This window comes from Ursus maritimus, unplaced genomic scaffold (assembly GCF_017311325.1).
Source record: "Ursus maritimus isolate PB19 unplaced genomic scaffold, ASM1731132v1 scaffold_23, whole genome shotgun sequence".
Lineage (NCBI taxonomy): Eukaryota > Metazoa > Chordata > Mammalia > Carnivora > Ursidae > Ursus > Ursus maritimus.
The window spans coordinates 41,962,058-41,986,083 of NW_024424786.1; the positions used below are offsets into that span (position 1 = coordinate 41,962,058).

At 60.8% G+C, this 24,026-nt stretch overlaps 3 protein-coding genes across 5 annotated transcripts in view; 2 read left to right on the forward strand and 1 right to left on the reverse strand.

The window, feature by feature from the left end:
* Window positions 1-1,660, reverse strand: part of PPP1CA (protein phosphatase 1 catalytic subunit alpha) — a 3,176-nt gene extending 1,516 nt beyond the window's left edge. The window contains exons 1-3 of the mRNA XM_040639510.1: window positions 1,503-1,660; window positions 858-989; window positions 474-704 (exon numbers count right to left, since the gene is read on the reverse strand). Coding sequence (XP_040495444.1) covers window positions 474-704; window positions 858-989; window positions 1,503-1,557 — 418 coding nt within the window. The 5' untranslated portion in view covers window positions 1,558-1,660. The remainder of the gene's footprint in view (window positions 1-473; window positions 705-857; window positions 990-1,502) is intronic.
* A 1,025-nt stretch (window positions 1,661-2,685) lies between these two features.
* Window positions 2,686-8,642, forward strand: TBC1D10C (TBC1 domain family member 10C). Of its 3 annotated transcripts, XM_040639506.1 has the most exons (10): window positions 2,686-2,795; window positions 2,929-3,107; window positions 3,844-3,943; window positions 4,156-4,263; window positions 4,353-4,459; window positions 4,658-4,772; window positions 5,408-5,473; window positions 5,595-5,784; window positions 7,519-7,673; window positions 7,968-8,642. In XM_040639506.1, exons 2-10 carry the CDS (start codon window positions 2,956-2,958, stop codon window positions 8,313-8,315), a joined length of 1,341 nt encoding a protein of 446 aa, XP_040495440.1. In that variant the 5' UTR covers window positions 2,686-2,795; window positions 2,929-2,955; the 3' UTR covers window positions 8,316-8,642. The 3 variants fall into 3 exon arrangements, with proteins under 3 accessions (XP_040495440.1, XP_040495441.1, XP_040495439.1); XM_040639505.1 differs by lacking the exon at window positions 2,686-2,795 and having other exon boundaries at window positions 2,808-3,107; XM_040639507.1 differs by lacking the exons at window positions 2,686-2,795; window positions 7,519-7,673 and having other exon boundaries at window positions 2,802-3,107; window positions 4,662-4,772.
* Window positions 8,643-15,171: 6,529 nt separating this feature from the next.
* CARNS1 (carnosine synthase 1) lies at window positions 15,172-23,181 on the forward strand. Its single transcript, XM_040639511.1, has 8 exons — window positions 15,172-15,516; window positions 16,290-16,379; window positions 16,639-17,126; window positions 17,351-17,525; window positions 17,615-17,700; window positions 18,401-18,632; window positions 18,722-19,002; window positions 20,993-23,181. The coding sequence occupies exons 3-8, from the start codon at window positions 16,644-16,646 to the stop codon at window positions 22,217-22,219; spliced, it is 2,484 nt and encodes an 827-aa protein (XP_040495445.1). The 5' UTR covers window positions 15,172-15,516; window positions 16,290-16,379; window positions 16,639-16,643; the 3' UTR covers window positions 22,220-23,181.
* The last annotated feature ends 845 nt before the right edge of the window (window positions 23,182-24,026 follow it).

Consider the following 24,026-nt stretch of genomic DNA (forward strand, 5'->3'; position numbering starts at 1 on the left):
GAAGCCCCCCTCCCCCCACTCCACTGCCTACCAGCCTTCCTAGAAGAATTCTAAAGCAGCTGAGCCCACAGGAACCCAAGTTCCAATCTGGAATGACCCACCCCCACCCCGGGAGCAGACCAGGCCAAGACTAGGTCTGGTTTATCTCAGCTTCTGGTCAGCACAATCCAGTCCACACAGGCATCCTAAGTGCTTAAGGGATGTACCGGAGGGGAGTGTCATCAGGCAGGCTCTGCATTAGAACACGGGGCAGTCTTCAGCCAGCAGCCATTCACCAGACCCCTCCTGAGGGCCAGGCCCCATCCCAGGAGTGCAGGGCAGAGAGACAGGAGCTGGTGTGCGCCCCTCACAGATCTCAGTCTGCAGGTATCTGTCAGATGCTAATACCTGCACCGCCAATCCAACCTGAGGGTCTCACTCAATAGCGGAGTCCCTTAAGGACTTGGGCAGCCCCAGATTCTCTGCCTACTCACACTCATCATAGAAGCCGTAGATGCGGTTGATGCTGGCACACTCGTGGTTCCCACGGAGCAAGAAGAAGTTCTCAGGGTACTTGATCTTATAGGCCAGCAGCAGGCAGATGGTCTCCAAAGACTGCTTGCCCCGGTCCACGTAGTCCCCCAGGAAGAGGTAGTTGCTCTCTGGAGGGAAGCCGCCGTACTCAAATAGCCGCAGAAGGTCGTAGTACTGGCCATGGATGTCACCTGTGACCCAGGGGACCGGTTCAGCGCTAGGTGCAGGGGATACACTTGAACCCTGGGCCAAGTTTGGGATCCAGGGAGGAGCACTGCAAGGACTAGGGGGGAGGGGGGGAATGCCACTTTCAGAAAGCAAAAGGGCCTGGGCAGGGGTCTCACCGCAGATCTTGAGGGGTGCCTCCAGCTCCAGAAGAATGGGCTGGCTCAGGAAAATCTCCCGTGATTTGAGGCACAGACCACGGATCTCATTCTCTGTTAGCTGTACATTCTTTCCAGGCCGCGAGCCCTGCACTGGGGGCGGAATGGGGCGTCAAGACTCTGGTCCCTCAGGCAGGAAGAAGGTGGGCGACACAAGTGGCCCCATGGGCACATCTGAGGGCGCCTGGGCCTCCTGGGCCCCTCCTCGCCCAGGGCTAGCTGTTGCTGCTGAGCCTCCCAGGATGGGACCCCTCGAGGGGGGAACTGCTGTGCGCTGGGGGCCTGCCACCCGACACTCCACCCCATAGCGCAGGACCCCTAGGAGGGGTGGAGCTAGGCTTCTTAGGTTTCTCCCTCACCCCCAAGAGCACAGGCCAACCTGTGCGCCCCAGGCCCAGGAGAGGAGGCTGCTCCCCGTGCCAGAGCGTCCTAAGAACCTCCCAGGCGCCCGGTGCCTGGGGGGGCGGCTGTGGCCGCGGGACCTCGAGGCCCGTCCCCGCCCAGTCTAAGCTGGCCCTGGGAGGGGCAGGCCCGCCCGCGCACCACTTCCGGGCCAGGCAGGGGGCCAGGGCGCGGCGGGCACCGACCTCCCCTGCCCCGGCCAACCTTCCAGCAGGCGCCCGATGATAGAGTCCAGGTTGAGCTTCTCGCTGTCGGACATGGCGGCGCCGCCGCTCCGGCCCAGCAGCTCCGGGCCCGCTCCTGCCGCCCGCCCTCCCTCCCGCTGCCTCCTTCCGGCCTGGCGCTCCTTCCGCCCGCCCCAGCCCGCCCCGGCCTGCCGCCCCGCCTCCTAGGCCTGCCGCCCCGCCCCGCGCGCTGCCCCTGCGCTCTAGCGCCCCCGCTGGACGCCGGGAGTGGCGGCGCGGCGGTCCGGGGGCGGGGCATGGAGGACGGGGCGGGGCTTGGACTGAGTTTGGACTGTCTAGGATGAAGCCGGGCCGGTGGGTGGAGCTTGGTGGGGTGGGGTTGAGTCTGGTCCCGCCCCTGAGGGGTGACCCGAGTCCCTTTCCGAGAATATGCGGCCGGAAGTACTGTGGAAGTTGTTTTTCTGTATCAAAGGCTAACCAGCCCTTCCCACCCTGGGCGGGAGTGTGATGTGAGCACATTAATAATTCCCCAACCACTGAGGATTAAGTCCTTGAAGGGCAGAAAAGGAAACTGAGGCTCAGAGATAAAAAGGGGCTAGTTCAAGACCTGGCCTCCACCTCCTGAGTCTCGGTGGCCCCCAGGCAGCTGGCCAGACCCAGACATCTGCTGCTGCACTCTGAACCCAACCTGGTCTACACTGTGGTGTACACTAAATTAGTATTTTTTTGTAAGATCCATTATTACCTGCTGAGTGCATAATAATGTTGCATTATATGCATATTCAAAGTATTATTTTGTAAAGGGCAAATCTTAAACAAACCATAATTCTCACTAGAATCTTGAATTTTTAAAATTTTTTTTAAAGATTTTATTTATTTATTTGTCAGAGAGACAGCAAGAGAGCACAAGCAGGGGAAGCTGCCGGCAGAGGGAGAAGCAGGCTCCCCACTGAGCAAGGAGCCAGATGTAGGACTTGATCCCAAGACCCTGAAATCATAACCAGAGCCAAAGGCAGACACTTAACTGACTGAGCCACCCCTGCGTCCCTGGAATTTTGAATTGTTTTACAAGTGATAACCTCAAAACTGGAGGGGGCCTGGCCTCTGTACCTTGGGTTGTTCCTGGCCCCTTCACACCCAGTGCAGGAACCCAAGCCTGCAGCCATCCAGCCCACGGGGAGAGGAGGGGCGGGCGGGGGGGGGGGGGGGGCAGGGGCTGAGTCTGGGGCTGGGCCTCTTTACAGAGGCCTGGCTCTTCTGCCACTTCAGGGCCTACCCCACCCCCAATAAAAGAGGGGACAGAAGGGACTTGGTGAGATACCTTGAAGCCTCTCCCCTCTGAACCCTGCAGCCTGGTCCCTGGGCTAGGGATCGTCTGGATGGGAGTCCAGGCCCCAGGCTGGCCAGAAGTTGCCTCTCACTCTGGCTTTCTCCACATCTTACAGCCTGTGGTAGCTTGGGTCTGGGGCACCATGGCCCAGGCCCTGGGGGAGGACCTGGTGCAACCTTTGGAGCTGCAGGATGACTCCAGCTCTTTGGGGTCCGACTCGGAGCTGAGTGGGCCCGGCCCATATCGCCAGGCTGACCGCTATGGCTTCATTGGGGGCAGCTCAGCAGAGCCAGGGTAAGTGGGGGTGGGATGGGGGGCAGCGGGGTGCTGGGATGGAGGTTGGGGGCTGAGGGCTAAATTCTAGAGTGAGGCTCAACCTCACTGGGTCCCTGAGGGTCTGGGGACTCAGCCAGTGTCACCCCTCTTCATGCTCCAGGTGGAATCCTAAAGTTGGCACGGCTGGGGCAGGAGTGCCCCCCACCCCATGCCTCTTTTACTCCCGGCTTCCCAGGCTCTGCATCTATCCTTGGGGCCAAATATCCTTCCCCTTTTAATCTGCCCCAATAATCCCAGAACCAAACCAAAGAACCCACACCTCTACCCCTCCCCTCTCCCAATACACAGACAGGAAAACAAGTCCAGATAGGAATTTGCCCAAGGTCACACAGCAGATCAGATAGAATCTGATTCGAACTCAGGACTCCTGACTTCTAGTCCGCAGCTCTGTCCACGTCGCTTCTCTTATGAGTTGTCAGTGTTCCTATGCTGGGGGACAGACAACCAGTCCCTCCCCCAGCACACACCTACACACCCCCTTCAGTCTGTCCTGCTTCTGCCCACATCAGAGCCACGTCCTTTCCTGTCCCTATGACAACCATTGGCAACCCCTGGGTGACAGGTTACCCCCCAGGGCTCCCCAGAGAACTCCACGGCCAGGAGCTGAGCTTCCCCAGGCAGCGTGGAGGGTGGCAGATGTGGGCCCCGGGTAACAGCTAGCCAACGCCTCTGCGCCTGTGCCATGTGCCCGCAGGCCAGGTCACCCTCCTGCAGACCTTATCCGCCAGCGGGAGATGAAGTGGGTGGAGATGACCTCGCACTGGGAGAAAACCATGTCTCGCCGGTACAAGAAGGTGAGGGGAGGATGGGGCTCTGGGCTCAGCCCCCTTCGCCTCTGCCCATAGCTGGCAAAATTTACCCCTCCTGTGTCCCAGCACCTCCTGCCTTTCCCCCTACCACCCAAAGTAACCCTTGCCCCATGACAGGCTGGGGCCTGGGACCTGCCAACAGGAGCGGGGGAGGCTGGCCTGGCCGATCTAACGGGGCCCGTCGGCCTCACCCGCAGGTAAAGATGCAGTGCCGGAAAGGTATCCCCTCGGCTCTCCGGGCCAGGTGCTGGCCCCTGTTGTGCGGGGCCCACGTGTGTCAGAAGAACAGCCCTGACATCTATCAGGTAACAGAGTTGGCAGGGGTCCCTGCCACCCTTTTCCAGAGCTCCTCGCCACTCTGAGCCCTCACACCCACCCTCCTGCCCACCCGCAGAAACTGGCCGAGGCCCCTGGAGACCCGCAGTGGATGGAGACCATCAGCAGGGACCTGCACCGCCAGTTCCCTCTACACGAGATGTTTGTGTCACCTCAGGGTCATGGGTAGGCGGCCAGTGACACCTGGGGACCTCCAGCCCCACAACCTCCGGGGTCTTCAGCCCGGACCCCTACCTCAGCTTTATAGCCTTACATCTCAGGGGATCCAGCAAGGCCGAGGGGGGCTGAGGCCTGGGAAGAGACCCCCGAGGGTGGGGAAGGGGTACCTGGAGGACCAGCGTCTGATGGGGTCTTCTGGCACAGGCAGCAGGGGCTCCTGCAGGTACTCAAGGCCTACACCCTGCATCGGCCCGAACAGGGCTACTGTCAGGCCCAAGGCCCTGTGGCTGCCGTGCTACTCATGCATCTGCCCCCAGAGGTGAGTGCCCTCGAGACCCTGACTCCCCAGCCCCAGGGATCCATGACCCCCAACCCCAGGGACTCGGACTTTAGGTACCTGAGACCCATGACCCCCCCAACCCCAGGAACTCTGGACTCGGGGACCTGGGATCCTTGACTCTCTGATCCTGTCCCAGTGACCCAGGGCCTCATGGCCACCAACCTCAGTGACCTTCAAGCCCAACGACCTTGACTCCAGGAACCTAGGACCCTTGACCCCTGCTCCCTGCCCCAGTGACCTAAGAATCTGGACGTCATCACCTTGACCTCACGACTCCTGATTCTGAGCCCTGTGACCATGATCTCAATGACCCCAAGAGCTCAGGACTTGAACTTTGGGAACCTCCCAACCCTTGACCAGTGAGCCCCAACTCTGTGACTCTTGAAATTCAACATCATGAACCCTATGACTTCCAAGCCCCTAAACCCAACAGTAGGCCTCTGGGCAGTGGGGAGACTTTTGGTAAGAGCCCGAGTTTAGGCTGTTTGGCTCCAGGCTCCAGAGTCACCACCCCAGGGAGTACGTAGGCCCGCCCCTGTGCTCCTTTCCCCTACCCTATGGTTCCTTCTGTGATCCCCTGGGTGGGGGCACTCATGGCCTGTGCCCCCACCCAGGAGGCCTTCTGGTGCCTGGTACAGATCTGCGAGGTCTACCTCCCTGGCTACTACGGGCCCCACATGGTGAGAGGCTGGGAGGGGGCCGGAGCACGAGGAGGGACTGGGCAGGCGGGCAGGGGCCGGGGGAGGGGGAGGGGCGGAGCCTGGGTTTCCAGAGTGGACGCGCTGACGGACGTGGCTGCAGGAGGCTGTGCAGCTGGACGCCGAGGTGTTCATGGCTCTGCTCCGACGGCTGCTCCCGCGTGCGCACAAGCACCTGCAGCAGGTGGGCGTCGGGCCTCTGCTCTACCTGCCCGAGTGGTTCCTGTGCCTCTTCGCCCGCTCCCTGCCCTTCCCCACGGTGCTGCGCGTCTGGGACGCCTTCCTCAGTGAGGGTGAGTGGGCAGCCAGAGGGGACGCCTGGGCTGGGAGCCTTGGGGTGTGCCCAGGGATGAGCACGCGAGCTCTGCTCTGCCCCACCTGCCACTGCCAATCCCGGCCCTGGGCGTGGGTGCCAGAGTGTGCTGAGGGCGATGGGGAGGGTTGGCCCTGGGGGAACAGCCCAGCCCCTGCCTGCATGTCACCAGTGCGATGACTGGCCACTCCTGCCCCTGTGACGAGACCCCCTGAGGGAGGGCAGGCTCTGCTGGGGACAGGCTGGGGCCTGGGAGGCTCCCCCCAGTGAGGTGGGGCAGAGCTGGCGAGATCCCAGCAGAGGAGCTGTTCGGGGACTGGGCTCAGTGGGCACGGCCAGTGGCGGGAGCGGGGCCAGTGGGAGAGGAAGAGAGCTCACCCCTGGAGCCCAGGGGCACTTGGTGAGCCCTCACAGGTGCCCCGCATGGCTGTAGACGCTGGGACCCCCTGAGTGAACGAGACCTACATTCTGGTGGGGGTGGGGATGGGAGACAACAGTAACCAAATTAACAAGATATTTATAGGGGCGCCCGGCTGGCTCAGTGGTGGAGCATGTGACTCTTGATCTCAGGGTCGCGAGTTCAAGCCCCATGTTGGGCATAGAGCTTAAAAAAAAAAAGGTATTTATAGATTGTCGTAAGTGCCATGAAGAAAATAAAACAAGGGGTGTGACAGAGTGTTAGGGGAGCAGTGGGAGGAGAGTGCTGTTTTCAAGATGCCTTTGGCCTCTCCGTGGGGGCGGCCGACTTACAGGACCCATGTGGAGGCCGGGAGGCCAGGAGAGACACTGTCCACAGGGTCCAGGCTGCAGACGACTGAGGGTGTAGGTCTGGAGAGAGATGAAACCAGAGAGGCCAGGCCAAGAGTGGGGGCAGTCCGCGCAGAGCTGAGCTGGACGTTTTAGGACTTTGGGGCTCTGCCTCGTTAACTCACCAGTAACCCACCTGCATTCTGTTCTACACGGGTTGTCTGGCAGTTACAACTGAAAAATGGTAGAAATCAATCAGTACACTTATTGAGCACCTGCTGTATGCCCAGTTGGCTCCAGGCCCCCTTAGAGCTCTGGTCACAGGTGTCCAAGCTGCCATCGGAGTGTCACCACCCCTCCAGCCTCAGACCTCGAGGGTGGCCCTCTTTGCCCTCTCCTCTGGGGACAGGACAGGCAATGTCACAGGTTCCTTTCCGTCATGATGACGACGTGAGTGGTTGTGATCATCTCGTTACAAGTCACAGTTGTCACTAGGCCTCACTGGTCCCCAGATTCGAGGCTGCCCGGGAGGGATTCTGAGGCTGTGGGAACAGCCCGAGGCCCCACCCGCGCGTGCCCGTGAGTGTGCGTGCCTGGGTGTGTGCACACGTGCACTGTGCTCTTGGCTTAGCAGTGAAGAGCTCTGGGCGAGAATCTCTCTAGAACAAGGTCACAGATCTGAGCTGGAAAGGCCTTCCTGGCAAGGACCGGCTGCCAAGGCGCAGAGAGCAGGCGTGAGCGGTGGTAGCCCCGGCTGCCCGCGGGCTGCTTTGCCCGGAAGTGTGTGCGGCTGCAGACACTCATCAGTGACCCCTCATCGCAATGCCACTGCCACTCGCTGCTCCTGGTCTGAGTCGGGCTGCGGAGCTGCAGGAGGGTACAGGGTGTCTGGATGGAGGCAGGTGCAGGTACAGAAGCAAGGATGGGCAGGGCTGGCCCCACACTGAGTGAGCCCCGCGGCCCGCAGGTGTGAAGGTGCTGTTCCGCGTGGGGCTGACGCTGGTGCGCCTGGCGCTGGGCACCACAGAACAGCGCCTGGCCTGCCCAGGGCTCCTGGAGACCCTCGGTGCCCTACGAGCCATCCCCCCCACCCAGCTGCAGGAGGAGGGCTTCATGTCCCAGGTGGGTGCCCCCCTGCTTGCCTTCCGCAACGACCCAGCCCCTGCTGCTCAGCTGGGGAAACTGAGTCTCACAGCAGGAAGTCAGAGTGAGACCCGGGGCTCAGTTCCTGTCCTCTGAGCAGTAGAGAATGTGAAAACCCCAGGCTTCAAGTAGCTTTCTATGGTTCCCTTAGTGAGTCTGGCTGTCAGTCCCTCAGCCACTTCCTGGGGCTGTGTCCTGCCTGCCCTGTGGGGACCTCATGGTTTCCTGCCCTCCCCCAGTCTGGGCACACTCAGTACCAACCACTCCCCACAGGTGCACAGCGTGGCCCTGTCTGAGCAGGACCTGCAGCGGGAGATCCGGGTCCAGCTGGCCCGGCTGCCTGAGTCCACGTCCGGGCCACCCCCCAGGCCTCAGGCCCGCCTGCCTGGAGCCCAAGCCATCTTTGAGGCCCAGCAGCTGGCAGGGGTGCGGGGAGGCACCAGGCCCGAGGTGCCCCGAATAGTGGTGCAGCCTCCGGAAGAGCCCAGGCCGCCGCGGCGCAAGCCCCAGACCAGAGGCAAGACTTTCCACGGGCTCCTGACTCGGTCCAGGGGCCCCCCTCTGGAGGGGCCCTCCAGGTCTCATCGAGGCTCCGCCTCCTTCCTGGATACTCGGTTCTGAAGGTTCGACTTCGGAGGGTATCATGGACTCAGCGTCCCCTAACCCCAGCTGCCGATTGGCCGATGCCCACCTCATCAGTGGGCACTGCATTTACCGCTGGGATTTGGCGACTCGGCTCCCTGCCCAGGGACTGTCAGGCATGAAGGAAGGTCACAGAATGCGGTTTCAGGGGCCCAGGCCTGCCATTCTCCCACGGAGCTGCCCTGGTGCCCGGGCCCTTGCAAGCATGGAAGCCGGCGCTGAAGGAGTGTGGGGTTAGGGGACCTGGCTGGGCTGAGGGACCCCAAAGGGCTCCTGGGAAAGCCTAGAATAAAGCCTGACCTAGCAGAACTCTGGATGGATTTGGATTGCACGCTCTCCACCCCCAACTCTAGACCCGCTGCCCCTTCCCCTCCCACCCTCACCCCCCACGGCCTTGCCTCTCCTCGTCCCGCCCCTCAGGATACGCCGAGGCTGCCCATTGGCTGCTGAAAGCTGTTTACCAGCAACAGGAGCCAATGGTGAGCCGCCTCACGCAGCCTGTTGGGGGCAGGTAAGGCTCTGGCCCCTGTGGGAGGAAGGCTCCCCAAGTGGATGCTCGGCCCGCAAGTGGGGTTCTATCCCTTATTCTTCCCCTCGTCCCAGCTTGGTTCAGGACCCCCAAGGGCGGGGGGACTCTAACCCAAGTCTGCCCCCAACCATGGTCCTGGTCCAGTCGTCAGAGACAGCCAGGCGAGAACAAAAGCCTAGTGTGCGGGGACAAAGGAGAAAGGTCCCGCAGGCACTTGCCCACTCCCAAAGCCTTGGTTGCACCCCCTCGGGACTGCCACCATGGAAACTCCCTCCCACACTTGATAATTGCCCCTGTGGGTGCCTGGGGTGCCTGAGACATGAGCCATCACCGCGGCAACAGGGCTGGCTCTGATGCCGGCTTGAGTCCCTACAGTGCCCCTTCCAGGGTGCCTTGCCTCCCTGGAGGCCCTCCCCTGCAGGGGGGAGGGTGGCAGGTCATGGCAGGACTCTGGAGTAGTGGGAGAAAGCATCTGGACTCCCACTTCCACGGGGGAGTATTCAACCTGCCCGTCCCAGTGGCTGTGCTGGAACACTGGCATGGCCACTGGTCAGACCCCTGATTTGGAATGTTCTGGTGACAGGGCCACAGGTTGTGGCAATGCACTCTCTCTCACATGTTCATCTGGTGCTCAGTGTGTGCCTGGCCAGGCCCTGGGTCTGGGGCCGACCATCCCGTACCCAAGGCGCCTACCCCCTGGAGGAGGAAACACGGAGGTCCAGACCGAGGTCTGTGGAGTTACCTGGAGGAAACTGAGGCTCAGGAGGGGAGGGAGCTTGGCAAGGTCTCTCTGCCTGTGGCAGACCCCAGGTTTACCCCTGCCTCCACATCGGCAGCCATGAACCTGTCCCCTACAACTGGGCACCCACCCAGGTCTGCCCTCCTGGGGGTGCGCTCTCTCCTCCCACCCACTCCCCCGACCCTGCCCCAGCCTGAGTCCCAGCCCCTTGGAGTGTGGGGCAACAGCTGGGCGCCCGGGAGTTAAAGAGAGCTTCCAGGGACCTTCCCTCCCTCCTCCCTACCCCACTAAGGTACCTGTAGCTTAACAATAACCCACTCACCTGCACTTCCTAGAACCCTTTCTCAGATGCCCCCCCCCCCCCCAGGCAGCACTGATAGCCTCACTAGAGAAAGGGGAAATGGAGTGCCCAGCCCACGATCACGGTGAGGGGTGAGGGGCAGAGCCGCTACTGTGCAGGGCTCTGTGCTTTCTAGACAACACCTTAGCCTTACTGTATCGAGTGCTGTCTCAGGCTCTGTAGCAGGTAGGGTGGGGGGACCTACCCCTGGAGTCTGCTCCTAGACTCCCCACCCTCCAAGGGTGGGGAAGCAGGAAAACAGCAGCCTTGGCCCCAGGCCCGGGAATCTGTCATGAGGCTGGGAGGGGGGACCATGGTGACAGTGGGTCCCACTGGTTATAGACCCTAGGGGCAAATGGTCTCCAGCAGGACTCTTCCAGCTAGGGCTGAATCAATGCCTTTTCTGCTCAGGGAAGCATTTTCTGGGCAGGTGCCATTATCAAACATCTACGTGGGGAACCTGAGCTGGGTAGGGCGTGGGGGTGTCAGACCAGAAGAGAACTAGCTCCCTCATGTGAACACTTTTCTGCACACATTGTCCTCACAGGGCTATCCTAGCCCCTACAGCACCTGTGTGCTAGTTGGGAAAGACACCTCTCCTCTAGGCACATGCAGCTCTGTGTGACACAGGGGAATTGACCACTCAGCTGGGTACCTTTGTGCAGTGAGCAACCTGCACAACTATACTCAGTAAACCCGGCAGTCCCAGCTCCCGACAAACCTGCTTGGAAGTGGGCTCGGAGAAGGCAAGCCATGTATCTGATAGCACTCAGCTTGCAGGGAAGCTGGGATGGCACCCAAAGATGTCCATTGGCCTGGGTCAGCCCAGGGGAAGGGAGTGGGGGCCAACCAGAAAAGTAGAAGGACAGGAGCCCCTGGCTGGCTCAATTGGAAGAACATGCAACTCTTTTTTTTTTTTTTTTAAAGATTTTATTTATTTATTTGACAGAGATAGAGACAGCCAGCGAGAGAGGGAACACAAGCAGGGGGAGTGGGAGAGGAAGAAGCAGGCTCATAGCAGAGGAGCCCGATGTGGGGCTCGATCCCACAACGCCGGGATCACGCCCTGAGCCGAAGGCAGACGCCTAACCGCTGTGCCACCCAGGCGCCCCAGAACATGCAACTCTTGATCTCAGGGTTGTTGAGCCTGAGTCCCACGTTGGGTGTAGAGATTACTTAAAAATAAATAAATAATTAAAACTTTTTTTTAAAAGTGGAAGGGCAGATGGATCCCCACCTTGGTCGTGGGGGAGGGCCCACGGTCTCCATCTAGCACTGCCACCCACCTCAGAGGTTCCCCACCCCCACACCGTCCAGAAGCCAGACTTGGACTCCCTGCAAATTTCCTGCATAGGAAATGTCCTCTTGCTCTCTGAGCTCTATTTTCTCCTACAGATAACGAGATAAAAGCTCCCCTCTCCCCCACCCGGCACCTGGGTTGCTCAGTTGGGTAAGTGACTGCCTTGGGCTCAGGTCACAGTCCTGGAGTCGCGGGATTGAGTCCCACATTGGGCTCAGGACAGAGTCTGCTTGAAATTTCTCTCCCTCCGCCCCTGAACCTGTGCACTCTCTCTCTAAAATAAATAAATAAAATCTTTAAAAAAAAAAAAAAAAGAATTGGACTTAACTCACTGAGCCACCCAGGTGCCCCCAGAAATGGAATCTTAAACCAGGATCAGGACTCACCTAGGAGCGCTAGTTAGGTCATCTGATAGACGTCTGCCATCCCCTAAAGGAAAGCAACCTTGCAAAACGCAACCCGCTGTTTTGTCCCGTACAACTTCCTTGTCCTTGCTCCTTCGGCAAGTCTTTTCACTCTGCACAGCTCCTCAGAGCGCCTTTCTATCTGCTAGATGGGGTGCGGCCCAATGTATGAATTGTTGAATAAAGCCAATCAAATCTTTAAAGTTTACTCAGTTGACTTTCAGTTTTTAACTTTTTAAAAAAGATTTCGTTTATTTATTCACGAGAGATAGACAGGCGGAGGCAGAGGGAGGAGCGGGCTTCCCGCGGAGCGATGCGGGGCTCCATCCCAGGACCCCAGGATCAGGACCTGAGCCGAAGGCAGTCATTTAACCATCTGAGCCACCAGGCGCCCTCAGTTTTTAACTCTTGTTAAGTGCCAAAAGCTCGTGCTCCTTGATGACATCTGTGCCCCACCCCTGTTCCCACCGGTGGCATCGCAGTGGAGTTCAGGCTACCCATGCAGCGAGAGAATGGACTTCTCTGGTGGCCACACCTAATTCCAGGGAAGGCACCGAGCAGCCAGCCCTGGAAAGCTGTGTGGGGAATGTGGGCTGGGCTGGACGGACACGATGAATCATTTCTCCCCTCTGAGTCCCTTCAGTGGTAGACACGGGCCCCTGGGTCTCTCCTCTAGCCCAGAAGGCTCTCAAGGACAGCCAAAGGAGTCTCCAACGCCGAGACAGGCAGGGAGAAGGTGTGGGTTTGAGGCTGTGAGGTGGAGACCTTGTAATACTAAGTGCCTACATGGGGCGGGGGCCCGGAGGACCCCGTACTAATCCGCCCCCCAGCCCTGTGAGATGGGAACTAGTCCCTCTGTAGGCAGGAGGAAAGTGAGGTTCGGACCAGCAAGGGGAAGTGCCCAGGTCCTATGGCTGGAGCTAGAATTGACACCTGCCTAGGGTGACACTCAAGGAGAGGGTGTGTCTCTGAGTTTGTGGCTGTGGGCCAGGTCTCTTGAGCTGTTTTCTGTGGGTGCTTGGGTGAGCGCACCTGGGCGTAAGGTTGTGTGTCTTGGGGAGACTGCGCATAACTGCCGCTGTCCAGCAGACGTGGGTGTCAATGGGCAAGACAGATCCCGTACATACCCCCTTTTCTGGGCTCAGATCCACTGGAACCCCAGAGCTTGGGCACCCTCTTCCCTCTGGCCCCCTGCAGGGCAGAGGGTATCCCAGGAAACTGGGACTGCCCTTGTGGGGTCTTCTTACTGATTGGTCCCTACTCTGGTGGGGGGCCAGGAGAGGTGAGGCAGGAACCCCACAGAGGTACAGGGACCCCTGCCCAACCGGGCCTTTCTGGGAGAGTCTGCCATAGGGCAGAGTGCTCATGGCTGAGGCAGACAGCTGGGGGCTGGGTGTGCGAGGGAGCTCAGGACTCCATACAAGGGCAGAACTCCAGATTGTGTGCCCCCACTGCTCTTCCGGCCACCCCACCCCCAAAGGCCAAGGGCAGCCCTGCCTTGGGTCTCTGCCCTCTCCAGCTCTCTTTGCCTCCTCCCCCCCACTTTCTTCCACCCCTTTTCCATTCGGGACTTACTCTCCCTCTGTCTCTGTCTCTCTCTGTCCCTGTCCTGGCTGCCCTTCCCTCACTGCAGCCCAGTGGCTGTGACCCTCTGTCCACTTGGTCTCCCCTCTCTCACTGGCCCCACCCTGGAGCCCAGGTGTCGGGCTGGGTGGCGGGTGTCTGGACAGGAGCGGCGGGGCGGCGGGTGCCGGCTGGGGCCCCGCGCCGCCCCCACCCTGCACTGGGCATGCCCCGGTCGCTTCTATATAAAGCGGAGCCGCCCGCTCCCGCTGTGTCGCCGCCGCCGCCGCCGAGCCCCCGCCGCTCCGCGCCGCCCGCCTGCCCCGCCGAGCCGCTGCCGCCCTCCAGGTACCCCGGCTCCTGCCCGCGCCCCGGGGAGAGCCAGGGAGGGGGGCTGCGGGGCCAGGGGCCACGGGGACCCAGCGCGCCCCCCGCTGGGAGGGCGGGGTGCCCAGACCCCAGCGCCGCCTGGCGCAACCGGGGAAGCCTGAGCTCCAGGAGGGGGTCAGGACCCCTGGGGTCCCGGCGGAAGATCTCACCGCCTCTTTGGGGTGGGGGTGGGACAGCCTCGGACACTTGTCAGGGACAGGACACAGGCACTGCCGCGGGCACCTCTCTGCCCCAGAGTCTTAGGGGCTGGGCAATGGGGTACAGCCCCGGCTGCCCTGACTCCCTCCTTTGTCTTTTTCCCTCTGTCTCTGCCATCAGGCTCTCAGCCACCCCGCCTGTTGTAAGATGGTGAGTCCCCACCCCCCTTCCCCCCAAAAGGCCCAAGCCCCTGGCCAGAGGGAGGGCCCAGAGGGCAGCATTTGGCACCCAAAAGCCTCACACTGGGGGCTCCTCTGTGCAGACAGCTCAGACTTATGACCAGGGGCATGCACCGTGGTTGGTTCTCCACTCCAGGTGCCATGGGACAAGCGGCTGCTGTGTGCCAGCCACTTCATCCCTCCCCCACCAGCCCCAGGGATGGGCACTGTTGGTCCCCTTTGGCGTTCATTCATCCTGCAGCATGTATTGAGCCCCTCCTATGCATCTGACACCATCGTAGGTTTGGGGACATAGCAGTGAATGCACAGTCTGGGCTCTCAGGGAACACGCACCTTCTTCTTCTTTCTGGAACACACCTTCTAAGAGAAGGCACGAGGCTCAGAATTTGGAACTGGTCAGCCTGGATTTGAGCCCAGGTCTCAGGCGCAGACCTGCCCTCCTGGCCACAGCATACTGTCTCCCCATGACTGAAGTCTCAGCCTCACCTCCACAAGGCCCAGAGAACTTACCCAAGGTTGCCAGGCTGTCCCCTGGAGGACAGGTCCACCGCTGTCCCCGCCTGTGGCCACACAGAGCCTCTGAGCAGCCTCATGTGGGAGTCAGCCAGCCTCAGAGAGGGGCAGGGGTGTAAAATTTCATCCAAAGAAAGCATTTCCATGACTCAGAACATCTGAAAAAAGGGCACTGGCTTTTACCCCTACCAATGCCTGGCACAGGGCGGGGCACACAGTAGGTCCGCAAGCCCTATTTGGGTGGCAGTGGAAAGATTCATCTACGCATTTAGGTCTTGGCAGAGCTCCGTGATGGTAGTAGATAGGTTACGGAGGCCAGAGAGAAGCGAACAGCTCAAGGGTGGTTGCTTGGTTCATTCATTCATCTGTCCTCAGTCAACCTTTATTGAGCAGCTTATGGCGTGCCAAGACTGCTTCGATAAACAAAACAGACCAAAATCTCTGGTCCTGTGAACCAAGCTAGCGCCGACCTTGGCGTGGGATGGGGGGCAGTGGTCCAGCCAGCAGCACATTGCTTTCTACCCCCAGCCCCCCGGAGCACGGCACCTACAGTTTACAAAGCACCCCTACCTACATGTTCCTGGTGACAGGCCTTCACCCCCTAATCCAACTCCACCCCTTCCTGGTTCCTAGGACAGTGTCTGCCCTGAGCATAACCCAAGGTTAGGGGTGTGGAGGGCTTATCCCCTTGGGTGACTTAACGTGCCCTTTGCCCACTCTGCCCAAGACCCACCCCTTCTGCCCCTCTCAGCTCTCCCTGGATCCGCTGGGTCCTGAGTGGGACTGCCCCCTGGGCTCCAAGGACCTGGAGGAAGAGGAGGGCCCATGGGGAGGAGGCTCTGGCCTGCCGCCCCCAGGCTCCTTCCCTGGCTCCTGGCGCCAGGACGTGGGCCTGGACTGCAAGGGCTCGCTCGAGGGGGTGGAGGCCCGGGCCTGGACCGTCTACTACTATAGCCTCCTGCAGAGCTGTCTGCAGCACGCTGGCCTTCCGGAGACCCAGGACCGCAGCCAGGTGCCCCGCACAGGTGCCCAAGGGCTCCAGGGAGGGGAGGCATCCCTGGGTGGGGGGAGGTGCCCTCAGCCCAGCCTGCATCCCATCCTTGTCAAGGTCAGCCCCTTCCCCCAGGCTCTGGCTGGATCTGAAGCCAGGGAGGCAAGGCCAGTCAACCTCAGGCAGACGAGCGTTGTTTCAAAGGGCATCTGGCACCAGTAAAGTTAGAGATCAACGTCCCCAGAAAACCCAGCCATGGGATTTGTAATCGACGGTCTGTGGAGCCAAAGCTTCTATAGACGTGTCTTGGGAGCTGCTGTGGAAGCAGCTAACAGTTGGGACCCAAAACTCCTCCCCTGCTTTATATTTTATTTATTTATTTCTATATCTGTTTTATAGATTAGGTGACCACAAAGGTTTTGTGTGGACAGAGGGTTCACAGCTAGAATACATGAAAATCACAGACTGGGAAACCGAGGCACAGGGACTACCCCCCCACCCCAGTACTGCATGGGGGCCATGGGTCACAGAGAAAGTCAGTGTCAGAGTCCAGGCTAGAACCCAGGTCTCCAGTCACCTAGCTTCCAGTACTTTCCAGGCTAGCTGCAGAGAGCAGGGGGCCAGCCTCCCCAGATGGGATGGGCAGGCAACTTCCCTCTTCCTTTCCAGTGTCTTCTCTATCCTCTCCACCCTTCTCAGCCCATGCTGGAAAGGACCTGGGGGCCCCAGGGGGGAGGGTGGGGCTACGGGGCAGGGAAGGGTAGGTAGAAAGATAGCTTGGCAATGTTCTCCCCACCCCACCCCCAGGCTGCCCTGGTGCAGAGGTGACCTTATGCATTCTGGGATCCCCCAGCACCTTTCTGTCTGTGCTGCTGGAGGGTGGGGTCCAGAGCCCGGGTGAGTACGTGCCCAAGTTCCCCCACCCGCTCCTATGGAAAGGGCAGCCCTGCCCTGGCCCAGCCACATCCCGAAATAACCACTGACCCTGGCAACAGCTTGCATTCCACTGGGCCAGCCGCCACACTCTGAGTGGGGGTGGGTTCTGGGAGCAGCTGCCCCCCGCTACCCAGGGCCCCGGGCTGGAGGTGGAGGGCACGGGGGCATTAAGCCTTCCCTGGCCTTCCCTGGCCAGCAACCCTCCTCCTTCTGCCCACAGGAAACATGCTCCTCTGCCTGTCCCCTGCTTGGCTGACGAAGGTGCCAGCACCTGGACAGCCGGGCGAGGCGGTCCTGCTGGTCTCTAAGGCTGTGAGCTTCCACCCAGGGGGCCTGACATTCCTGGAGGACTTTGTCCCCCCACGCCGAGCCACCTACTTCCTGGCGGGCCTGGGGCTGGGACCTGGCCAGGGTCGAGAGGCAGCTGAACTTGCCCGTGACCTGACCTGCCCCACAGGAGCCTCGGCTGAGCTGGCCCGGCTGCTGGAGGACAGGCTGCTGACAAGGCGACTGCTGGCTCAGCAGGGTGGTGTGGCTGTGCCGGCCACCCTGGCTTTCACCTATAAGCCACCGGCACTGCTGCGGGGAGGGGATGCTAGCCCGGGCGTACGGATGGTGGAGCTGAGTGGCAAAGAGGGCCAGGAGACGCTGGTGAAGGAGGAAGTAGGGGCCTTTCTGCACTCCGGGGCCCTGGGTGATGCCCTGCAGGTAAAAGGCTCCTGCCTCCGAGGTCTGTCCAGATGCCAGCAGGATGGGACCCACGGGTGGTTACCAAGTCCTGCTGGGAAGCTGTCCCCAGCTTTGAGCACTACTGCTGGCGTCTCTCTCTGTGGCAATCCCCTCCCTTCTTACCTGAGTTTACACATTGGACCCTACGGTAGCCCACAGGTACGCGGGGTAGTAAGGAGGCCCCCTTCCCCTCCCTGTGGCAGGTGGCTGTGAAGCTGAGTGGCTGGCGCTGGCGGGGGCGGCAGGCCTTGCGTGTGTGCCCACGCGCGGAGCTGGGCACGGTGGTGGACACGGTGCTGGCGTTGCTGGAGAAACTGGAGGAGGAGGAGAGTGTCCTGGTGGAGGCTGTGTGCCCACCTGCCCGGCTGCCCTTCCCAGGTGAGAGTCCCCTGGGCCAGCCAGGAGTGGCAGCTTGGCTCCCGCCTGGCTGCTGTGTGCCGGGCTCAGGCCTCACTGTTTTTCTCCAGGCAGTCCCCCACCTGGCCCTGAGCTGGCCGTGCGGATCTGTGCTGTGGTGTGTCGGACTCAAGGTGACAGGCCCCTGCTGAGCAAGGTGAGCATGGCCCAGCGTTAGGTCCTGACCCTGCTGCCACACCCCAGCCCAGCCCAGCCCTAACGCACTGCTGAGGGTCCCGGGCAGAGAGAAGACATAATCTTTGGGGGGAATCCTGGTGGCCTCTAGGAGGACTCCTGGGTCTGACGCTTTTTCCCTCCCTTTCCACCCTTCCTACCTCAGGGTAGGGTACCAGGGCCCAGGGCTGAATCCTCTTTCCAGGGAGCTCACACTCAGAGAAGAGGCTGACCCAGGGTCCCTGAACCGCCAGTGTCTGGAGTCCTTTAAGAGGGGCCTCCAAGCTAGGGAACTCAAGGCAGCTTGAGGACCCTCCTGGGAACACAGCTCTGAGTCAACCTGAGGGAGTCTCTGAGCCCTGCCCTTATGGAGGTCTAGGGGGGTGGGCACACCAGGGTGGCACAGGCCCCTGGCCTGCAGGAGCTAGGAGCAAGCGTGCTTGGAGCCTTCAGGGAGCGGAGACCTCAGCTGGGCCTGGAAGCCTGGGTAGAATGCCCTTAAGGTCTGAAGGACCAGGTGGGCAGTGGCAGGGGAAAGTGGTTTGTGCAGTGAAAGTCACAGTGGAGGTCTGGCCTGGATCTTGGCACAAGGGTAGGTGTGCAGGGGCAGTGGGTGGGTGGGGGGTGTGTTAGTCCTGGGACGGCTCCTCCTGGGCCAACACCCTCAGCCACACCCTGCCCAGGTGGTGTGCAGCGTGGGCCGTCAGGACCGGCCTCTGCGGCACCGGAGCTCCTTGCCACAGACGCTGGAGGTGGCACTGGCTCGCTGTGGCCTGGGTGAGACGGGACAGGTGGCGGTCGTGCGACAGCGCGTCAAGACAGCGGCCGAGGCCGCGCTGGCCGCCGTGCTGGCCCTGGAGGCCGGCCTGAGCGCGGAGCAGCGCGGCGGGCGCCGGGCCCGCACAGACTTCCTCGGTGAGTGCAGAAGGCCCGGGCCGGGGCCGGGGAGGGGCCCGAGGCCGCAGGGCAGCCCGCGCTGAGCCCGCGCCCCTCGCCCGGCCCAGGCGTAGACTTCGCGCTGACGGTCGAGGGCCGCGCGCTGACCCCCGTGGCCCTGGAGCTGAACGGCGGCCTGTGTCTGGAGGCGTGCGGCGCGCTCGAGGGGCTGTGGGCCGCGCAGCACCCGCGCTCGGCGGCCGAGGACTCGGCGGCGGCGCCGCTCGTGGAAACCATGCTGCGGCGGTCTGCGCACTGCCTCATGGAGGGCAAGCAGCTGCTGCTGATCGGCGCGGGCGGCGTCAGCAAGAAGTTCGTGTGGGAGGCGGCGCGCGACTACGGGCTCAAGGTGGGCGGGGCGAGGGGCGGGGCCGGCCCGGAGTCCCGGCCGCCGTACTGGAGGCGGTGCCGCGGGCGCAGGGGCGGTGAGGGGCTGGGGCGGGGCGGTGAGGGGCTGGGGCGGGGCGGTGAGGGGTTGGGGCGGGCAGAGCCTGCGTTGGGCGTGTCCGCTAGGGGCTCTAGAGCCCAGGAGTACGGATCGGGGCCCCTGCCCGTCCAGGTTAGAAGTTTGAAGTCTCTTGTTTTTTATTATTTATTTATTTTAAAGATTTTATTTATTTATTTGCCAGAGAGAGAGAGCACAAGCAGGGGGAGCGGCAGGCAGAGAGAGAAGCAGGCTCCCTGCTGAGCAAGGAGCCTGATGCAGGACTCCATTCCTGGACCCTGGGATCATGACCTGAGTCGAAGGCAGACGCTTAACCGGCTAAGCCACCCAGCCTCCCCAAGTCTTTTTTAATTTTATTTTAAAAAATATTTTATTTATTTATTTGACAGAGAGAGAGACAGCAAGAGAGGGAATACAAGCAGGGGGAGTGGGAGAGGGAGAGGTAGGCTTCCCACCAAGCAGGGAACCTGACACGAGGCTCGATCCCAGGACTCTGGGATCGTGACCTGAGCCAAAGGCAGACACTTCATGGCTGAGCCACCCAGGCGCCCCCCCTTTTGTTTTTGAAGATTTTATTTATTTATTTATTTATTTATTTGAGAGAGAGCGAGAGAGTATAAGGGGGGGAGAGCAGCAGAGGGAGAGGGAGAAGCTGGCTCCCCGCTGAGCAGGGAGCCAGATGCAGGGGCTCCACCCCAGGACCCCAAGATCATGAACTGAGCCAAAGGCAGACTGTTAATGGACTGAGCCACCCAGGTTCCCCAGAAGTCTAAACTCTTCTTGGCCTCTGGCCGAATTCTGTCCCACCCAGGTGAAAGAGGACCCCAGGGAGGGCACAGAGCCCTCCAGGGCAAAAAGAGCCCAGCGCAGATGGGCAGTGGGGGGGGGGGCGTCATTCACGGTTAGTACCAGAACCGGGACCCTGCATGCCAGGCTAAGGAGCCTGGCCCTGTCCTGCAGGAAGGGCCAGCCCTTGGAGGTTGAATTCCTGAGGGCATGAGGAGGGTGTGCCCGGGAAGCGGCTTCCAGATCCCGAATCAAGTTCACAGCAGGGGCCTCACGTTGAAGAATGTGGCGCCATGGCCAAGCCGGCAGAGTAGGCATTCTTATCCCCCACCGAGCAGATAAGAAAACAGAGGCCAGGTTCTTCCGGGCCTTCATCACCACAATGACCTCCTCTCCCCTCTTCCACAGTAGGACATGTCCTTGGGGATCCGACCCTCCAGCCATTCCTATTGCCTCTTCACTTCCTGCCTTGCACATTGTGCTGTCCACTTGGAATGTCTTTCCACTCCTCTTGCTGCCAAGTGTTACAGTGCTCACAGCCACCCTCCCCTCTCAGGAGCAGCCTCAGCCCTGGGAACCAGCCGCTTTGTGTCTGTGTTCCCCCAGCGGGCAGTGAGATTTGGGGCACAGGGCCCCACTGGATTCCTCCATGGGCACACCCAGGGTCAGAAATCTTTGGGTGAATGACGACCAAGAGCATGATGCCCGAAGACACCAGGCCACCTGTCCCAACCCCCAACCCTGGTAGTTTCCCTACAGTCTCTGGTCAGAGTGGGCAGGGGCCCACCAGCCCGCTCTCTCTCGCTCTTCGCTCCAGCCCCCTCCCACCCAGAACACACCCTTTCCCTCGGGCCGCCATCTTCCCTCTGGCTGAGGCTAAGCTCCCGGCCTAAGCATTGTCTCCTTACGGCTGCCCTTCCTCCCCTCCAGGCTGGGCTAGGTGTGCGAACTCGGCATCTTCCATTTAGTCAATCATCAACAGGTATTTTTTGAGCCCGTAGAACTGGGGCTCCCCTGAGGGCCAAAACCAGGTTCTAGGCCCCATCCAGTCGCCCCAGTGTCCAGCACAGGCTGACCTGGGTGTGTTGTGTTCTGGTGGTTTCTGCAGCTGCACCTGGTGGAGTCGGACCCCAACCACTTTGCATCCCAGCTGGTGCAGACGTTCATCCACTTCGACGTGACAGAGCACCGGCGGGATGAAGAGAATGCACGGCTGCTGGCAGAACTGGTGCGGGCACGTGGCCTGCAGCTGGACGGCTGCTTCTCCTACTGGGATGACTGCCTGGTGCTCACGGCCTTGCTCTGCCAGGAGCTGGGTCTGCCCTGCAGCCCCCCGGCTGCCATGCGCTTGGCCAAGCAGAAGAGCTGCACGCAGCTGCACCTGTTGCGCTGTCAGGGCCCGCCCTGGCCTGCGCCCTCGCTCCACGCTGTGCCCTGCTGCCCGCTGGAGAGCGAGGCCGATGTGGAGAAGGCCGTCCACCAGGTGCCCCTGCCAGGGGTCATGAAGCTGGAGTTCGGGGCAGGTGCAGTGGGTGTGCGGCTGGTGGAGGACGCGCCACAGTGCCACGAACACTTCTCCCGGGTCGCCCGCGACCTGCAGGGGGAGGCTGACCACCCCGGCATCGGGCTGGGCTGGGGCAACGCCATGCTGCTCATGGAGTTCGTTGAGGGCACCGAGCACGATGTGGACCTGGTGTTGTTTGGTGGGCGACTGTTGGCCGCCTTCGTCTCCGACAACGGCCCCACGAGGCTGCCCGGCTTCACTGAGACGGCAGCCTGCATGCCCACGGGGCTGGCACCGGAGCAGGAGGCCCAGCTGGTGCAGGCAGCCTTCCGCTGTTGCCTGGGCTGCGGGCTGCTGGATGGGGTGTTCAACGTGGAGCTCAAGCTGACTGGGGCTGGGCCAAAACTCATCGAGATCAACCCTCGAATGGGTGGCTTCTACCTGAGAGACTGGATCCTGGAGCTCTACGGCGTGGACCTGCTGCTGGCGGCAGCTATGGTGGCCTGCGGCCTGCGGCCTGCCTTGCCCACCCACCCACGTGCCCGTGGCCACCTGGTGGGGGTCATGTGCCTGATGTCCCAGCACCTGCAGGTGCTCAATTCCACCTCCAGCCGTGAGACCCTGCAGGCTCTTCATGACCAGGGCCTGCTGCGCTTCAATTTGCTGGAGGAGATCCTGGAGCAGGGTGAATACGAGGAGCCCTACTGTAGCGTGGCCTGTGCTGGGTCCAGCCCGGCTGAGGCTCGCCTCCGCCTGCTGGGCCTCTGCCAGGGTCTGGGCATCGATGGGCCCCACTACCCTGTTGCCCACTTCCTGTCCCACTTCAAATAGTGCCTCTCGGTTCCTGTAACCCTGCCCCAACCCTGGCCGGGCCCACGCCAAGGCCTCAGGTCTGTTCCAGAGTGGCAGGGCCATTTGGCATGAAGGCCTCCCGAGCTTGAGGGCCACAAAAGAAAGTATCGGGGGGGGGGGCACAGGCCCCTCTTGCTGTCAGTCCAGCCCAAAAGCCCCAGTCCTGCCCCACGAGTCTAGCTATGGAGAAAACAACAGGTGCGCACATACACACGCACAGGCTCGCACACACACCGCAGGGAGGTGGGAGTGGGCCCAAACTTAGCCCCTCTCTGTCATCCCTCCAGGTCTGTCTCTTTTCCTGCAGTCTACGGGATGAGAGAAGCTGGCTGGCCCCTGGCCTTGGACAAATCCCACAAAAGCCTGAGACGAAACGCCCCGTCCTCTTACTCGCAACCCTCAGTTAGCAAATTCCAGGATATTTCTAGAGCCTGCTGACAACTTTTGGCAGTGCCCTGCCTGACTCGTTTGGCCTGAGAAATAGAAGCAGGTGGCCTGGGTTCAGCCGGAACCATCTCCCGAGGCAGACACTATTGCCCCATTCTACAGATGAGGAGGCAGGCTCCGAGAGGGACAACCACTGCCTCAAGGTCACTCCGCGGTAGCTGGAGGGTCAAGGGACAAGATACAAGGTCCAGGTTTCTGCTTTTACTAAGTCTTATGTGCCCACTCAGCTTCTAAACCCCACTCACCTCCCTGCCCTCATTCATATGTGGCCTTAAGATGAGTGAACGCCCCCTCCCAGGCAGCACGCACCTTCTCCACCAAGCTTTGGTGCTTTGGCCTCTGGCGTAACGAACCAGCATTATCAGGGAAGAGTCTACACTCCCTTCCTGATCGTGGGGAGTCCGCTTCAATAACTCTGCCCCTGTGTAGCACAGCAGCTGTGGCTAACTGCACAAGCATCCCTCTCCAAATAAAGGCTTATGAACTAATGAAAAGTCTGCATCTGGTTCTTGGGACTGGGACACCACCTCTCAGGCTCAGCTAGATGGGAGTTGGGGAAGGGAGGACGGAGAGGTGGCTAGGGGATACCTGTGGTACCTAGAGCTAAGGATAAAACACCATCCTGGCCAGGCCTCTGTGTTGACCGTGAGCAGGGGCCTGCCACGGTCACTCACAGCGGGACCCAAACCTGAGGGTCTCTGGAGGGTGGGATTACAACCAGAGGGCCACAGCCAACCAAATAACCTTCCTCCAGCCTGGAGACTCCTGAGTTCCGTCTAACTGAGGTCATATTTAGCCTTCCCACCCAACTGGAATGCACATCCAGACAGCCCCCAACAGTCAGAACTCACCCAAGACCTGGGGTGGCCCAAATTCACCCCTACAGATCCCTATTCAATGAGAATCCATGCCCAAATCTAAAGTCACAGACAGGTTTGGTGTATTCATTCATTCTTTCTTTCATTCCTTTAACGAAGTTTTATTAAGTGCCTCTTCTGCACCAGGTAGCAAAATTACTAAATGTACTTAAATTGGCAATGTAGCAAACTCCAGCACAAACCCATATTTACAGGAGGATCAATGAGACCCAAACCCTTTCTGACAAGAACCTGGGGAAAAAAAAGCCCAGCCGTGACCTGAGCGTGGAGCAGTCACCCAGTAAATGCTCTGATTGGCAGGGTCTTTGAGGCACGTGTCACGTTAGGGAGACTGATGCAGCCGCCTCTCGGGGGCGAACAGAGAGATGCGACCTGCCTTTCGCCACCCAGCCAGCACCCAGCCAGCCAGCCACCCAGCCAGCGCACGGCTTAAACCGGACTGGGGATTAAATTTACACCCA

Coding starts and splice junctions, on each gene's coding strand:
- TBC1D10C (XM_040639505.1), top strand. CDS start 2,863: ATGGGAGTCCAGGCCCCAGGCTGGCCAGAAGTTGCCTCTCACTCTGGC. Junction 3,108..3,843: donor GGCAGCTCAGCAGAGCCAGG/GTAAGTGGGGGT, acceptor ATGTGCCCGCAG/GCCAGGTCACCCTCCTGCAG. Junction 5,474..5,594: donor GCTACTACGGGCCCCACATG/GTGAGAGGCTGG, acceptor ACGTGGCTGCAG/GAGGCTGTGCAGCTGGACGC.
- CARNS1 (XM_040639511.1), top strand. CDS start 16,644: ATGCTCCTCTGCCTGTCCCCTGCTTGGCTGACGAAGGTGCCAGCACCT. Junction 17,526..17,614: donor TGCCCGGCTGCCCTTCCCAG/GTGAGAGTCCCC, acceptor GTTTTTCTCCAG/GCAGTCCCCCACCTGGCCCT. Junction 19,003..20,992: donor CGCGCGACTACGGGCTCAAG/GTGGGCGGGGCG, acceptor TGGTTTCTGCAG/CTGCACCTGGTGGAGTCGGA.